Below are 16967 nucleotides of genomic sequence, written 5' to 3' on the forward strand. Positions count from 1 at the left end.
TGTAATATACACTATATAATACACTATATTATTATATAATATATAATGTAGTGTATTATATAATGCACTATATAATACACTATATAATACACTATATAATACAATTACACTATATAATACACATTATATTAGACCTGAGACTGGGCAATTTAAAAAAGAAAGAAGTTTACTGGACTTACAGTTCCATGTGGCTGGGGAGGCCTTACAATCAAGGCAGAAGGTGAAAGGCATGTCTCACATGGCAGCAGACAAGAGAAGAGAGCTTGTGCAGGGAAACTCCCCTTTTTAAAACCATCAGATCTCTTGAGACTTACTGTCATGAGAACAGCATGGGAAATACCTGCCCCCATCATTCAGTTACCTCTCACAGGGTCCCTCCCACAACGCGTGGGAATTCAAGATGAGATTTGGGTGGGGACATAGCCAAACCATATCACCTGATAACAAGTTAACACTCTTTACATAAACAAACAAAAAACTAATAGAAACTGTATGCCTTAACTTCATCCTCCCCACTTTTTAACTTTTTCTTGTTTCTATTTATATCTTATTGTATTGATTATGTCTTGAAAAGTCATCGTAGTTATTATTTTTGATTGGTTCATCATTTAGTCTTTCTACTTAGAATAAGAGTAGTTTATACACCACAGTTGCAGTGTTATAATATTCTGTATTTTTCTGTGTACTTATTATTACCAGTGAATTTTGTATCTTTGGGTGATTATGTATTGCTCGTTAATGTCCTTTTCTTTCTGATTGAAGTGCTGCCTTTAGCATTTCTTGTAGCAGAAGTATGGTATTGATCAAACCCTTCAGCTTTTGTTTGAGAAAGTCTTTATTTCTCCTTCATGTTTGAATGATATTTTTGCCAGATATACCATTCTAGGATAAAAGGTTTTTTTCTTCAGCACTTGGAAATATATCATGCCACTCTCTCCTGGCCTGTAAGGTTTCCACTGAAACATCTGCTGCCAGACCTGTTGGAGCTCCATTGTATGTTATTTGTTTCTTTTCTCTTGCTGCTTTTAGGATCCTTTCTTTATTCTTGACCTTTGGGAGTTTGATTATTAAATGCCTTCAGGTAGTCTTCTTTGGGTTAAATCTGTTTGGTGTTCTATAACTTTCTTATACTTGAATATTGATACCTTCTTCTAGGTTTGGGAAGTTTTCTGTATTATCCCTTTAAATAAACTTTCTATCTCTGTCTCTTTCTCTACCTTCTCTTTAAAGCCAGTAGCTCTTAGATTTGTCCTTTTGAGGCTATTTTCTAGATCCTGTAGGCATGCTTCCTTGTTTTTTATTCTTTTTTCTTTTATCTCCTCTGTGTATTTTCAGTTAGCCTGTCTTCAAGCTTGCGTATTCTTTCTTCTGTTTGATCAATTCTGCTGTTAAAGGACTCTGATGCATTCTTCAAGAATCTCTTTGTTGAATTTATCTGGTAGTATTCTGAATTCCTTCTCTGTGTTATCTTGAGTTTCTTTAAAACAGCTATTTTGAATTCTCTTCTGAAAGGTCACATATGTGTTTCTCCAGGATTGGTCCCTGTTGCCTTATTTAGTTGATTCATTTGGTGAGGTCACGTTTTCCTGGATGGTGCTGATGTTAGTAGATATTCTTCTGTGTATGGACATTGAAGGATTAGGTGTTTATTGTGGTCTTCACTGTCTGGGCTTATTTGTAGCCGTCCTTCTTGGGAAGGCTTTTCAGACATTTGAAAGGACTTGAGTGTTGTGATCTAAGCTGTATCTGCCTTAGGGATTACCCTAAGCCCAGTAACACTGTGGTTCTTGCAGACTTGTAGAGGTACCACCTTGATGGTCTTAGACAAGATCCAGGAGAATTCTCTGTATTACCAGGCAGAGATGCGTGCTTCCTTCCCTTACTGTCTTCCAAACATACAGAGTCTCTCTTTCTCTCTCTCTGTTCTGAGCCACCTAATACTGAGAGTGGAGTGACACAAGCACCCCTGTGACCACTACCACTATGACTCACTAGGTCAAAGTCCCCTTTACTTTTGCCTCTGCACTAGGTCTAGACTGCATTAGACCTGAAGCCAGCATAGCACTGTTTCTCACCCAAGGCCTGCTGTAACCACTCCCTGGCTACTGCCTATGTTCACTCAAGGCCCTAGGACTCTACAATCAGCAGGTGGCAAAGCCAGCCAGGCCTGTGTCCTTCTCTTCAGGGTGGCAAGTTTCCCTAAGCCTTGGGTTGGTCCAGAAGTGCCTTCCAGGAGTCAGGGACTAGAGTTAAAAATCTTAGAAGTCTACTTGGTGTTCTGTTGTACTGTGGCTGAGCTGGCACTCAAACTGCATGACACAGTCCTTCCCACTCTTCCCTCCCCTTTCCAAAGACAGAGGAGCTTCCCACTTATAGCCACTGCCACTCCAGGCCATAAGGAGTACTACCAGACTACCACCAATGTTCCCTTAAGGCCCAAAGGCTCTTAAGTCCCCTTGTCATGAATGCTGCCAGGCCTGGGCCTCACGCTTCAGAGTAGTGGGGTACCCTCTGGCCCAGGGCAGGTCCAAAAATGCTGTCCAAAAGTCAAGTCCTGAAATCTGGGACCCCCAAGGGCCCCCCTGTGGCCATGCTGGTACCTAAGGTACAAGACAAAGTCCCCTTTACTTTTACCTCTGCTTTTCTCAAGCAGGAGTTTTGCCCTATAGCCGCCACAGCTAATTATGTGCTGAGTCTCACTTGCAGTCAGCAAGTCTCAGAGGTTCACCCAAGGCTGTCAGTGTAGTGCCTGGGTATGCCAGCTGGTTTTTCAGGGCCCAAGGGCTCTTCAGTTAGCAGTGATGAATGCTGCCAGGACTGGGTTTTTTCCTTCAAGGCAGCAGGTTCCCTTCTTCCCAAGGTGTATCTAGAAATGTCATCTGGGAGGTAAGTCCTGGAATGAGGGCCTCACAACTCTGACCAGTGTCCTATCCTGCTGTGGCTGAGCTGGTATCTAAGATCAAGACAGTGTCCTCCCCACTATTCCCTCTCCTGTCCTCTCCTGTCCTCTCCTCTCCTCAAATGGAAGGAAGTGGTCTTTTTTGGAGCTGTGAGCTGTGCAGCCTGGGGTTAGGGGAGGGGTGATGGCAGCACTCCCTTGGCTGCCCCAGCTGGAGTCTTAGTATATCTCCTGTCTGCCCCAGCCCACTGTCTCTGGGCCTAGTTTAGCACTTGGAGTTGCCTCAGAGTTGCAATGCTTGTGGCCTAGACTGCCTTTCAAGTTTACTTGGAGACACAGAGGGCAAGGTTTGTGGGAACTCATGTTTGGACTGCTGGGATTGGTGGTTCCCCTCTGGGGCTGGGTTAAGTGTTCCCTCTGTGGGTAGACATCAGCTGAGTTTGGTCCGGTTTTCCTTTTTGCTCTAACAGGGCAGAACTGAGTTCAGTGCCTCTCAATTGCTGTGTTCTCCTTTTCCCAGTGCCCAGAGAAGCTCTCTGTACCACACTGCTGCTGCAGGGGGTGCGGGGGGTGGGTGTTGGCAATTCAGGACTGTTTTTTCTATCTCTTCAGTTTCTCTTTCAGTAATATGAAGTTAAAACTAGGTACTATGAGTGCTCACCTGATTTTTGGTTCTTATGAAGTTTTGTTTTTTTGTTTTTTTTTTTCTGTGTAGATAGTTATTAACTTGGTGTCCTTGCAGGGCAGTTGGGGGCATGATAGTTGGAGCTTTCTATTCTGCCATCTTGCTCCACCCTCCAATTTTATTTGTTCAGGCTGGTCTTAAACTCCTGGGTTCAAGTGACCCTGATGCCTTGGACTCCCAGAGTGCTGAGCTCCCGCATCTGGCTGCACAAATATTTTTAATTTTGATGAAGTTCAGTTTATTTTTTTCTTTGATTGCTTTTGCTTTAGGTATCATATCTAAGAAACCATTGCCTAATCCAAGGTTACAAAGAGTTAAAATTTTGGCTCTTAAATTTAGGTCTTTGATCCATTTTGAGTAAGTTTTTATATATGGCGTGAGGTAGGGATCCAGCCTCATTTTTTGCATGTTGTCCAGCCCATTTATTGAAATGACTAATCTTTCCTGCTGTTGAATTGTCTTGGTAATCTTGTTAAAAATCAGTTGACCATAGATACATGGGTTCATTTCTGGATCCACAGTTCTGTTCCGTTGATTTCTGTGTCTGATCTTAGGCCAGTTTCACACAGTCTTGATTACTGTAGCTTTGTAGTAAGTTTTGACATCTATAGTTTTAAGCATTTTAATTGTATGTTGAGTGTTTTTATTCATGCTTTTTTTCTAGCCTTCTTAAGTTTTCAAGGGGGCCTGGATTTCATAGACATACACATACATGTATATGTTTGTTTGGAGGCTGGATCTCTTAACATCTTTCCTAGGTTTAATATTTTAAATTAGACTAGTGAAAGGTAAAGAGGAGTGTATAGTAACCAAATTTACAGGAATTAAATGCTTAGCATGTTAACACCTGATATATTTTTTTCTTAACATTTTAAAATAAATTTTTGAGGTAAATTTTATTTAAACAAATTGGATTTACTGAAATTTAGAAAATCCTGTATGAAATATTTGTTCCAACACTTGTATTATAATTTAATTGTGAGGTAACTGGTATCATGAAGTCTGGATCCTATAGGTAACACTGAAAAGACATTATGGAAGGGAGAAATAAAAATATTTTAAGGGAAGAGATAATAAAGACAATGCAAGATGATTACATTCCTTGATATGTATAATTGGAATGAGATTTTCAGTTTTCCTCTTTTTCTTCCCATTTTTAGATCCAGCTATGGGACACAGCAGGACAAGAACGATTCAGAAAGAGCATGGTTCAGCACTACTACAGAAATGTACATGCTGTTGTCTTCGTGTATGATATGACCAACATGGCTAGTTTTCATAGCCTACCATCTTGGATAGAAGAATGCAAACAACATTTGTTAGCCAGTGATATACCACGGATTCTTGTTGGAAATAAATGTGACTTGAGAAGTGCCATTCAGGTACCCACAGACTTGGCACAAAAATTTGCTGACACACACAGTATGCCTTTGTTTGAAACGTCTGCTAAAAACCCCAATGATAATGACCACGTGGAAGCTATATTTATGACCTTGGCTCATAAGCTTAAGAGCCACAAACCATTAATGCTTAGTCAACCCCCTGATAATGGAATTATCCTGAAGCCTGAACCAAAGCCTGCAATGACTTGCTGGTGCTAAATAACAGTCTATATTATCTAATTTTGACTAAAGAAATACTTTTGAAGTATGACAGTAATAAGTCATAAGATTTAATCTCAACTATAATGGGTCATCTTGACACTTTGCTGTTTGTCATTGCCACGCTTTTGTATTTTGTATCTACTTAAGTTTGTCACTGTGACAACACAGGAAAAGTTGGTTTTCAGGTGAGATTGAAAATGAGGCAAAGATAGGATGAATTTCAACATCTCTCCATCTAGAGCCCAATGAAGGAAGCTTCAAGTGAGAACATGATGGAATTAAAAGAATCAGTAACCGTTCAATCTTTTGTCCTAGGATTGGAAAAAAAATGTTAAAGGTTTAGGACACACCTAATAGTATGTCCTTTCAATGGGAAGTGTTCTTAATAGGATAAAAACTGGTATTTGCCTCTCCCCAGAGTACTTTGTTTTTTGGTAGAGACGGGGTCTTGCTATGTTGCCCAGGCTGGCCTTGAGCTCCTGGACTCAAGCAATCCTCCCACCTCAGCCTCCCCAGTACCGGGACTCTAGGTACTCACCACTGCATCTGGCCTTTCTTTATTTTATTAACATATTTAGTTTTGTTATTATTGGTATGTTTTAGAGCCAAGACTTTAGTTCCAGTGGGATAAGAAGGCATAGAATGTTTTCTGGTTCCCAGTCCATAAAGAATGACTTTTCCAAGAGTTCTAGATGTTTGATTTTCTACTTAATACTTATCAGATCTACAAAAATCATTATTATTTTTAAAAGAGTTATTTGAGTTTCTTTCTTTTTTTTTTTTTTGAGATGGAATCTCGCTCTGTCTCCAGGCTGGAGTGCAGTGGCACGATCTTGGCTCACTGCAACCTCCGCCTCCCAGGTTGAAGTGATTGTCCTGCCTCAGCCTCCCGAGTAGCTGAGATTACAGGCGTGCACTACCACGCCCAGCTGATTTTTGTATTTTTAGTATAGATGGGGTTTCACCATGTTGGCCAGGATGATCTCTATCTCTTGACCTCATGATCCACCCACCTCAGCTTCCCAAAGTGCTGGGATTACAGGTGTGAGCCACCGCACCCAGCAGAGTTGCTTTCTTACTAAATCCTATTAAAATATGCACAAATAAGTCAGATTTTAAGGCAAATAAAGTGACATAAGGTGCTTTATTTTATTTTAGTGTATTTAAACAGTGAAAAACTAACTGAAAGCATATGAAGAGTTGTAACTTGGGGGAAAATAGGTAAACATAGCTTCTAGCTAACACAGGAGACCTATTCTTAGCCTTTACTAATTTCAAGCAGTGTATCTGGTATGGTATCTCTTGCTCTCCCTTCAACTCCAATAAATTTAATGACTAAATGCCAAGTTAACAAATCACCTTCCATTTGGATTGTAGCTGTGAAGGCACAACTCTAATTGCTATTAGTCTACATGTATTTCTATAATAGTATTGTGTCGTATCAGTTTTTAAGATGTCTAAATTTTATGGTCACAACAAGTTATCCCTCCTCAGTATGAAAAATAAATTAGATATTGAAAAATGTCTATCCTTCAGTGATGGAAAGAATATTTCAAGAAGTTTTTTAACCTAAATACTTTTATTTTGAATTTAAGTCTTTGCACATAAAATATAGCAAGCTTACATATTAAACTATTTACGTAAATGGAATGTAAGCCATGACTTTAACTGAAGTGTTCACATTCACTAATTTTGATAGATTGCTGTCCTTAATAATTTTGGAGGAAATTAAGCCAAACGATTATTGTACTTACAATATTTTCAGAATGTGGGAAATCAATTAAAAATGTAGTCTAATCTAGTTTAAGATTTTTGTTTAATCATCATGGTGGTCCTAACTGGATAATTTAAAGACAAAGTAATTCTATTAAATGAACTAACTGAAAATAATAATTATAGGAAGTGATTATTCCATTTTAAGTATTAGAGCTCAAATTGGCTTTATTTGCATTTAGGGAGATCATTTTTCTTAATCATGCTGGAATTAAAAACTAAAAATTGTTTTACTTGTATCGAAATTAACCTTGATTTATAACTATTTTTGTAATAAAACAATGACAGCTGTAGTAACTATGATGGGTGTAACAACTTTTTTTTAAAGAAGGGAATCTGTTTATCGCTTTTCAAAATATTTTCTAAAGTGGGGGAAGAAAGTTTATAGACTTTCCAAGCACATTTATGGTTTTTTATTACTGTTATTATGGTTTTAAAAAGAGTAACTTTATTTCTTTTTGTAAGGAATTAGTAGTATCATTTACAGTTCTGTGAAAGGACTTATTTTTTAACTTTAATATTTATTAGTTTTAAAATATTTGTATCTCATTTGTAACAATTTGTTTTAATTTTTTATATGTATGTTTTTATTTTTAAAAAACATACCAGTTGAATGGGGTTAAAGCTTTCAATATCTTAAAATATTTATAAAACATTTTCACTGTTGCAAAATCACTTCCAAAATGATAGCTACCTAACAACTAATTACTAATTTTTAAAGAACAAATCACACATTTTAAAAATCTGTAGAATTTATTTTAACTATGACATTTAATTGAAAATAAATAATTAAAATATCAGACATGTTTTGGAAAAGTCTTAATTTGAGAACATCAAAGGAAACTACCCCAGAATCTAATGTAGTTAGCTATTAATAACAATGCATTATTGGAAGTATATTGCAAATACATGTTTCCTTATGAAATCTAAATAATTTTGTTGTGGAATAGTGTCACTGGTACATTTCCCCCATGAAGTTCAATAAACCAGCTTAGCCACAAAGAAATTGTGTTTTATTTTCTTTGTTTGGTTACTGGGTAGAGTATAAAATAAAACAATCTTTTTTTCCTCCTGGTTTCCAGATAATATTATATATATGATACACTTTTAAAAACAAAAAGCTCCCAACCCATTGGAAATTTATTTTCTTGTATACATTTGAGGTTAAAGAACACTTCAGGAAAAAAACTCAACAAAGTATTAAAATTAGCTGATAACATAGCTTTTGTATTTGTGTGGTTTAATAATCCAACTTGTTTTAGAATACTTCAGTGCAAAAAGCAAATGGTGCAAGAGGGGTTGATGTGTATTTAGATGTAAAAGCATTTAACAGAATGAATAACTATAGAAAGTACGAGAAAAGAGAACGAACTACGTCTCAGGTATAAGATTGCAGTTACTGATTTAGACCCCATAGGATTAGGGATGTGGGGGCCTCTGATATTGGTTCTGCTTCCCCTGGTCAGTTTATTTTACGTATAAGTTACCCTTGTTGTGTTCAAACACAAAATTGACATTATTCATGAAAGACTGCTTTCTTAATCAGATATTAAGACAAGAAGTTGGTCATGTATTTTGGGAGCACATTTGCTACAGCCTGTGTGGCAAGGGTGAATGCACTTGGTTTGTTGGAATAACCTGATTTATCAAACATTTATCAAGTATGGGTCTTGTGTTCTCTATTTGTGTTAGTGGAGCTACATAGACACTGTCCTTGAAGAACTTACAAAATAGTATGTGAACAAATAGGAATTCTACAATATAATGTGATTAGTGTAATCAAAGAAGCATATACAAAGGACAATGAGCACAGAAAATGGAGTGGTCTTTTGACTTGTATATGGGAGTAGTAGACAATCAAAAAGCTTCACAATGAGTGGAAGCATTTATGCAGCATCTCAGGGTAAATGTGAGGCATTCTCCATGTAAAGGAGAGGGAAGAAAGTCATCCCAGGTGAATGCACTGCAGGGCTCAAGAGTGGAGTTGAATTTGGGGGGAATGACTGCTAGGTCAGTGTGAGTATGTGATAGAATGGAGGTATGGTCAGAACACGGAAATGAAGCTAGCAAGGTAGATTGTGGTTAAACTGCCAAGTTGCCGTATGCAGTGGGATTAGGACTGACTTGGGTGCAGTATCTGAAACTCAGTCTGAACCAGCCTATAAGGGGGATTTTAACGTAAGGAGTCTGACTTGTCTCACTGGACTTGAAGACAAGGATGTGACTGGACTCAAAGAAGAGCTGGGATTGAGCACACAATTTCCTAACTCTGGGTCCAGCTTCTCTGCACATCTTCATTTTCTCTTTCTTTTATAACTAGATTTTTCCATTTTTTAGGTTTAATTAGCAGAAAACATGGCCACTGAGTACTTCTGAACTTTTGGATGCTGCAGTCATTCAAAGAGAAATGAACTCTCAGTCTCAAGTTGAAATTTCCAGCATAGACTGTTAATTGGCCTGGCAAGAGCCAGGTGTCCACCCAAGACCAATAGCTAAAAAAGATAAAATAAGCAATTTCCACATTTAGGGGAGAAGGTATTTTGGGGGAAGGGGAGCAAAAAAAAAGAAGATAGCCACACAAAAACATTTGAACTTTACTATTTAGGCAATGGGTAACTAATGAAAGCATTTTGCAAGGTAGTGAGACCATTAGATTTATGCCATAAATTCCAACGGCAATGGGAAGGGTGAGGAGGGGATGAAGTCATGGTGACAGTCAGCTTACTGAAATAGCCTAGAAGAAACAGCTTTAACTGGTGCACTGGCAGAAAAATACAGATTTGAGATATTTCAGAACTAAAATCCCCAGGAGTTAAAGACCAAGGTCAGGAATTGCATTGCATGAACCTGTCAGTATTCTTTTCTAGGGCTGCTAGTTGCACTCATGTATGTGGCCAAATGTTTTTTTAAAATGTCAGGCTTTGGTTTTATTTTTTAGATTATTACATTGCTTTAATTTGCCTTTATCAAAAGTTTGATTCTTGTGATTTATTTACATATATGTTTTTCAAAGTGTTTTGAGTCAGATGAAACTTGTCATTTAAAATAATTTAAGTTGTATATCCTAATGCTTTTTGGTATTTTTCTTGTTCTGAGTAGTTTAATTATAGAAGATTCTGTATATTTTTCTTTGAGTCCCAGAACATTCTTTAAATTACAAAAACAATTCACCTTTTGTTTTGGTTATTCATTCCATAAACTTAACAGAGTATATGGAGCCATTTTATTACTTCTCAGCTCCTCATTATTAATCTTTTCTTGCTAGAAATGGAGAGTTACGTGTTTCAATAAAATGTGATCAGTAATGGGACTTCTTTTTTTAAGTTAAATTTTTGTATAGGAAATACATTCACATGGTTCAATACTTCGACCATTCACAAAAGAGTAAATGGTGAATTCTCCTTCCCACTCTTTCTCCCAGGTCCTCAGTTCTTATCACAAGGAACCAGTACCATGAATTGTTTTTGTTTTTGTTTTTGTTTTGAGACAGGGTCTCAATCTGTTACCTAGGCTGGAGTGCAGTGGTGTGATCTCAGCTCACTGCAACCTCCACCTCCTGTGCTAAAGCAATCTTCCTACCTTAGCCTACCAAGTAGCTGGGACTACAGTTGCACGCCACAACACCCAGCTGATTTTTTGTACTTTTTGTAGAGCCACGGTTTTGCCATCTTACCCAGGCTGTTCTGGAACTCCTGGGCTCAAGTGATCCATTCACCTTGGCCTCCCACCCCAGTTCCCACGCTGGGATTATAGGTGCGAGCCACCACACCTGGCCCCTGAATTTGCTGTTTCTTCACATAACAGTATACCCTGGAGATGAATTCATGTTAAAATATGTAAGCTTCATCATTCTCTTTTAGGCCTCATGGAATTCCTTTAGTTGGCCATTATTTAGATAGCCCTGTATTGAAGAACATTTAGGTTGTTTCCAATCTTGCTATTACAAGCATTACCAAAATGGATGTCATTTTACATAAGTCATTTCTCAAATGTGTGAGTATATACAAAGGGAAAATTCCTAGAAGTGACATTGCTAGATGAAAGGTATCTGCGTTTGCAATTTGGATTTCTAATCACCCTCCTCAGAGGTTGCACTAGTAATAAAAAGCATGCCTGGTTCCTCACACACTTAACAACACAGTCTATTATCAAAGGTTTTGACATTTGGAACATTAATAGGTGAAAAATGATATCTCACTGTGGTTTTAACTGGCATTTATCTTATGAGTAGGGTTGAGCATCTTTTTATATTTAATGTTTACATTTCATTTTCTGTTGAATTGTCTGTTCATATTCTGTCAGGTTTTGTTTTTTGCCTTTTGTAGGGATACTGAATATTTTGGGTAAGTTAGTGATAAGAGTTTTATTTTTTTTTCCTAGTTTGTTTTTTGCCAAATGGCATTGCTCCTAATGGTTTTTGGCATGAAAATAATTTTAATGTAGTGAAACTTAGCAGTCTTTTCCATGACTCTCATTTTGTGTCATAATTAGACTAACCTTGCCTGAGATAAGAATTCTCGGCCAGATGCGGTGGCTCACGCCTGTAGTCCCAGCACTTTGGGAGGCCCAGGTGGGCAGATCACTTGAGGTTGGGAGTTTGAGACCAGCCTGGCCTACGTGGTGAAACCCCGTCTCTGCTAAAAATACAAAAATTAGCCGGGCGTGGTGGCAGGCACCTGTAATCCCAGCTACTTGGGTGGCTGAGGCAGCAAAATCACTTGAACCCGGGAGGCAGAGATTGCAGTGAGCTGAGATTGTTCCACTGCACTCCGGCCTGTGGGACATAGTGAGACCCTGTCAATCTCTCCCTCTCTCTCTGTCTCTCTCACACACACACACACACACACACACACACACACAAGTGAATGTTAGCTATGGACTGGATAATTATGATGTCTCAATGTAGGTTTATCAAATGTAATAAATGTACATAGTGAGGGAGGCCGTGTGTGTGTGTGGATGGGCAGGGGCTCTGTGGGAACTCGATGGTTTCTGTTCCGTTTTTCTGTGACCCTAAATCTGTTCTAAATATAAACATTATTATTTTTTATTATACTTTAAGTTCTAGGGTACACATGCACAATGTGCAGATTTGTTGCATATGTATACATGTGCCATGTTGGTGTGCTGCACCCATTAACTCGTCATTTACATTAGGTATATCTCCTAATGCTATCCCTCCCCCCTCTCCCCACCCCACGACAGGCCTCGGTGTGTGGTGTTCCCCACCCTGTGTCCAAGTGTTCTCATTGTTCAATTCCCACCTATGAGTGAGAACATGTGGTGTTTGGTTTTCTGTCCTTGCGATAGTTTGCTCAGAATGATTATAAACCCTATTTTTTTTAAATAGATGTGTCAGAGACTGCAGGTTGCTTACCCAATTTTTGTCTTCCCTCTTGTATTAATTTCCTAGGCTACAGGAACAAAGTACCATAAATTGGGTGGCATAAAAAACAGAAATGTATTGTCTCACAGTTCTGGAGGCTGGAAGTATCAGCAGTGTTGATTTCTTGTGAGGCCTGTGAGAGAGAATATGTTCCATTTCTCTCCTGGCTCACGGCAGCCTCGACCTCCTGGGCTCAAGCGATCTGCCAAGCTCAGCCGCCTGAGCAGCTGGGAACACAGGTGCATACCACCATGCCCAGCTAATTTAAAATTTTTTTTTTTTTTTTTTTTTTGAGACAGAGTCTCGCTCTGTCACCCAGGCTGGAGTACAGTGGCACCATCTCAGCTCACTGAGTGCAGTGGTGTGCAGTGGCGCCATCTCAGCTCACTCCGCCTCCCAGGTTCACGCCATTCTCCTGCCTCAGCCTCCCGAGTAGCTGGGACTACAGGCACCTGCCACCATGCCCGGCTAATTTTTTTGTATTTTTTTTAGTAGAGACGGGGTTTCACCATGTTAGCCAGGATGGTCTCGATCTCCTGACCTCGTGATCCGCCCACCTCGGCCTCCCAAAGTGCTGGGGTTACAGGCGTGAGCCACTGCGCCTGGCCAATTTTTAAATTTTTTTTTGGTAGAGATGAGGTCTCCCTAGGTTGCCCAGGCTCATCCCAAACTCCTGGGCTCAAGTGATCCTCCAGCCTCAGCCTCCCAAAGTGCTGTGATTACAGGTGTGAGCCACCATGCCTGGCCAGATTTTTTCCTCTTTTTTGTGTGTGCATGATGGAGTCTCGCTCTGTTGCCCAGGCTGCAGTGCAGTGGTGTGATCTCGGCTCACTTCAACCTCTGCCTCCCGGGTTCCAGTGATTCTCCTGCCTCAGCCTCCTGAGTAGCTGGGAATAAAGGCGTGCACCACCACGCCTGGCTAATTTTTGTATTTTAAGTAGACACAGGTTTTCACCATGTTGGCCATGCTGTTCTCAAACTCCTGACCTCAGGTGATCCGCCGGCCTCAGCCTCCCAAGGTGCTGGGATTATAGACATGAACCACACCACCCAGCCCAGATTTCCTCTTCTCATAGGGACGCCAGTCATACTGGATTAGGGCCTATCCTGATGACCTCACTTTAACTTGATTACCTCTGTTAAGGGCCCTATCTCCAAACAAAGTCACATTCTGAGGTACCAGGGATTAGAACTGCAATATCTTTTGGCGGGGGGGCAGGGGCACAATTCAGCTCATAACACATCTCCCTCTTTTCTTACTAACAGAACCCTGGTTTCTTTTGGCCTGGCCACATAGCCCACTAGATAACCAGTTCCCAGCCTCCTTTGCAGCTAGGTATGGCCACATGTCACAGTTCTGGCCGAAGAGATATGAACAGGTGCTTGCCAGGGATTTCCAGGGAAACTGCTTTCCTGTAAAGAGGCCTGCCCTTTCCTCTGGTTGCTTCCTCCTCCTCTGTCCATGACTGGCACGTGGGAGGGAGGCTATAGCACTGTCATGGATGCCTTGGCATTACAAAATGCTCTGGAGAACAGTGTCCTGCAGCTACCACACCAGCTCAGGCTACTTACCTCATGACTTTGCTGAGAAAAATAATCCCCACTGTTCAGGGGATTTGGGTACCTGTAGATGAATGCAATTCTAACTGGAAGAACACTTGAGGTGAAATGTGGAAGAGACCTGGGGACATTGGGACTAAAACTTTTGGACAACGATTGCACTATCCCTGTTTAGGGACTGCCCGTGTGGTCAGGGAGCAATTTGAGGCCCACTCACTGCCCTGGCGCATCAGTCCTTCAAGGAGAGGAACTTGCTGGGAAAGCCTGAGTTAGTGCCTTTCTACCAGCCTTTAAACCTGCGCCAGGGGAAAACACCCTTTTAGGGACTTAGTGAAAAATGGGTGCGCCATGCAGATGTCATTCCTAGGCAACACCCTAGGAGTGGCAGAGCAACCAAAGAGAAGGAACCGGGGTATGCTGTGCTGCTACCATCACAGCCCCAGACAGTTATGCTTGGACCAGTAAGTGAGAGCCAATGTTATTTGGGCTTAACTAATACCTCATCTAAGTTATCCTAGAAAAGTGCATCTAGCTTCAAATTGTTAAAATTTGTCAGTCTGTGATAAAATTGATGGTATGCAATTTTACTACTGTATGAAAATATATGTGTAAAGTCTATTATGGAACTGGTATACGTTAGGGATCTCGTCTAGCTCATTTAAGAAGAAAGGGACTGGCCGGGCGCAGTGGCTCACGCCTGTAATTCCAGCACTTTGGGAGGCTGAGGCGGGCGGATCACGAGGTCAGGAGTTTGAGACCAGCCTGGCCAATATGGTGAAACTCCGTCTCTACTAAAAATACAAAAATTAGCTAGGCTAATTAGTGGTGGTGCACACCTGTAGTCTTAGCTACTCGGGAGGCTGAGGCAGAAGAATCACTTGAACCTGGGAGGTGGAGGTTGCAGTGAGCCAAGACCCCACCACTGTACTCCAGCCTGGGTGACAGAGCGAGACTCTGTCTCAAAAAAAAAAAGAGAAGAAGAAAGGGACTTAGAGAATTTGGGGTAGCTTGTGTTATCTTTAGGAGGACCTGGGCCCAAAATTTGGATGCTACAAAGACAGGAACAATAATAGCCAAGATAAATGCCCAGATGTTGTAGTAGAAAGTTCACTGTCACCACTATCTCTCCTCAGCACCTATGACACTCAGGACTGGCCACAAAATGTCCCCAAAGCTGTCCCAGAAGTACTGAAATCTTCCAACATCACACTGGAAAGAAAGGCCATTCTCCCTGTGACCCTCTCCCTACTCACTTCCTAGAACTCAAGCTGCAAATATATCTTGGGAATGACAGGTTTTATCATCCCAGGCTCTGCAGCAGGAAAGCACACTAGAAGAGGATGGAGAGGCGTCGAGTAAGCCAGTCAGCATCTGCTGCAGAAAGTGATACTACGCCTCTGAAGCTCTTCCCTGGGAAACACAGCATACTGCTATTTTCATGCATTTCTGAAGTACTTCTAAAGTGTGAACTAAAAAATCCTTGCTAATTTGGTGATTTGTTATATTTTCATACACTCCTTATGCAAATGTAAGATTAGTAAATGTTGCCTGCTTCTGAGAGTGTATTCTTCCATTGTACATCCAAAGGCGCTATGGAGCACACATTTTTTAATTCTGAAAACATTGGGAACTTAATCACGTAGGATAAGGTGTATGACCAGCTAGACAGGCAGGCACTCCCTGAGCCTTTTTCTTCCATCCTCTTCTGGCTGAACACCCTTTCCTTTACGATCTCACCTTCAGAGGCACTTGATTCCTGAACCCATGTTTAGAGCCTCAACTTTACCTCTGAATTCCTGAATTGGCTGCTGCATGTGGGCCATCTTTCTTTTGCAGTATCTGTGGACCACTCAAACATGTAATTTAACATGTATAAACGGTGGGGCACAGTGGCTCACACCTGTAATCCCAGCACTTTGGGAGGCTGAGGTGGGAGGATCACTTGAGTGCAGGAGTTTGAGACCAGCCCAGGCAATAAAGAGAGACACCATCTCTACAAAAAATTTAAAAATTAGCTGACTGTGGTGGTCTGTACCTGTGGTCCCAGCTACTCAGGAGGCTGAGGTGGGAGGAACACTTAAGCCCAGGAGATTGAGGCTGCAGTGAGCCATGATCATACCACTGTACTCCAGCCTGGGCAACAGTGAGACTCAGTCTCAAAAAATAAAATAAAATGTATAAACTCAATCTTCCTCCTTAAATTTATTTTTCTTCCTATGTTTCCTCAAAACCTCCAGCTTCTGTTGAGGCTTCCCTTCCCCCAACGCCCACATCTAGTCTCCTACCTGGATCTATCACTTCTGCTGCCTTTGACCCTTGCTTCTGTCCTCTCTTGCTGAGAGGCAGAGGACGCCACGCTTAAACTGTGGAGTGAGACCACCAAGAAGCTGAATCCCAGATGTTCTTTTTTTTTTTTTTGAAACGGAATTTTGCCCAGGCTGGAGTGCAGTGGTGCGATCTTGGGTCACTGCAACCTCCACCTCCTGGGTTCAAGTGATTCTCCTGCCTCAGCCTCCTGAGTAGCTGGGATTACAGGCGTGTGCCAACACGTCCAGCTAATTTTTTGTATTTTTAGTAGAGACGGGGGTTTCATCATGTTGGCCAGGCTGGTCTTGAACTCCTGACCTTAGGTGATCCGCCCTCCTTGGCCTCCCAAAGTGCAGGGATTACAGGCGTGAGCCACTGTGCCTGGCCCAGATGTTCTTTTTTAAACAAATTATTTTATTTTTTATTTTTTAAGAGACAGTCTTGCTCTGTTGCCCAGGCTTGAATGCAGTGGCATGATATCGGCTCGCTGCAACCTCTGCCTCCCGGGTTCAAGCAATTCTGCCTCAGCCTCCCAAGTAGCTGGGATTACAGGAGTGTACCACCACACCCGGCTGATTTTTGTATTTTTAGTAGAGATGGGTTTTTGCCATGTTGGCCAGGTTGGTCTCGAACTTCTGATTTGATGTGATCCGCCTGTCTCAGCCTCCCAAAGTGCTGGGATTACAGGCATGAATCACTGTGCCCAGCCTGAATCCTAGATGTTCTAACAGTCAAACCTCTCCATGCTTCAAT

At 40.9% G+C, this 16967-nt stretch overlaps 1 protein-coding gene across 3 annotated transcripts in view; it reads left to right on the top strand.

Annotated features, from left to right (window-relative positions):
- RAB33B (RAB33B, member RAS oncogene family) overlaps window positions 1-7967 on the top strand; it is a 28411-nt gene extending 20444 nt beyond the window's left edge. For all 3 annotated transcript variants that reach the window (XM_054486750.2, XM_054486752.2, XM_054486751.2), the window contains one exon: window positions 4745-7967. In XM_054486750.2, coding sequence (XP_054342725.1) covers window positions 4745-5185 — 441 coding nt within the window. In that variant the 3' untranslated portion in view covers window positions 5186-7967. The remainder of the gene's footprint in view (window positions 1-4744) is intronic.
- Window positions 7968-16967: the final 9000 nt, after the last annotated feature.

This window comes from Pongo pygmaeus, chromosome 3 (genome assembly GCF_028885625.2).
Source record: "Pongo pygmaeus isolate AG05252 chromosome 3, NHGRI_mPonPyg2-v2.0_pri, whole genome shotgun sequence".
Classification (NCBI taxonomy): domain Eukaryota; kingdom Metazoa; phylum Chordata; class Mammalia; order Primates; family Hominidae; genus Pongo; species Pongo pygmaeus.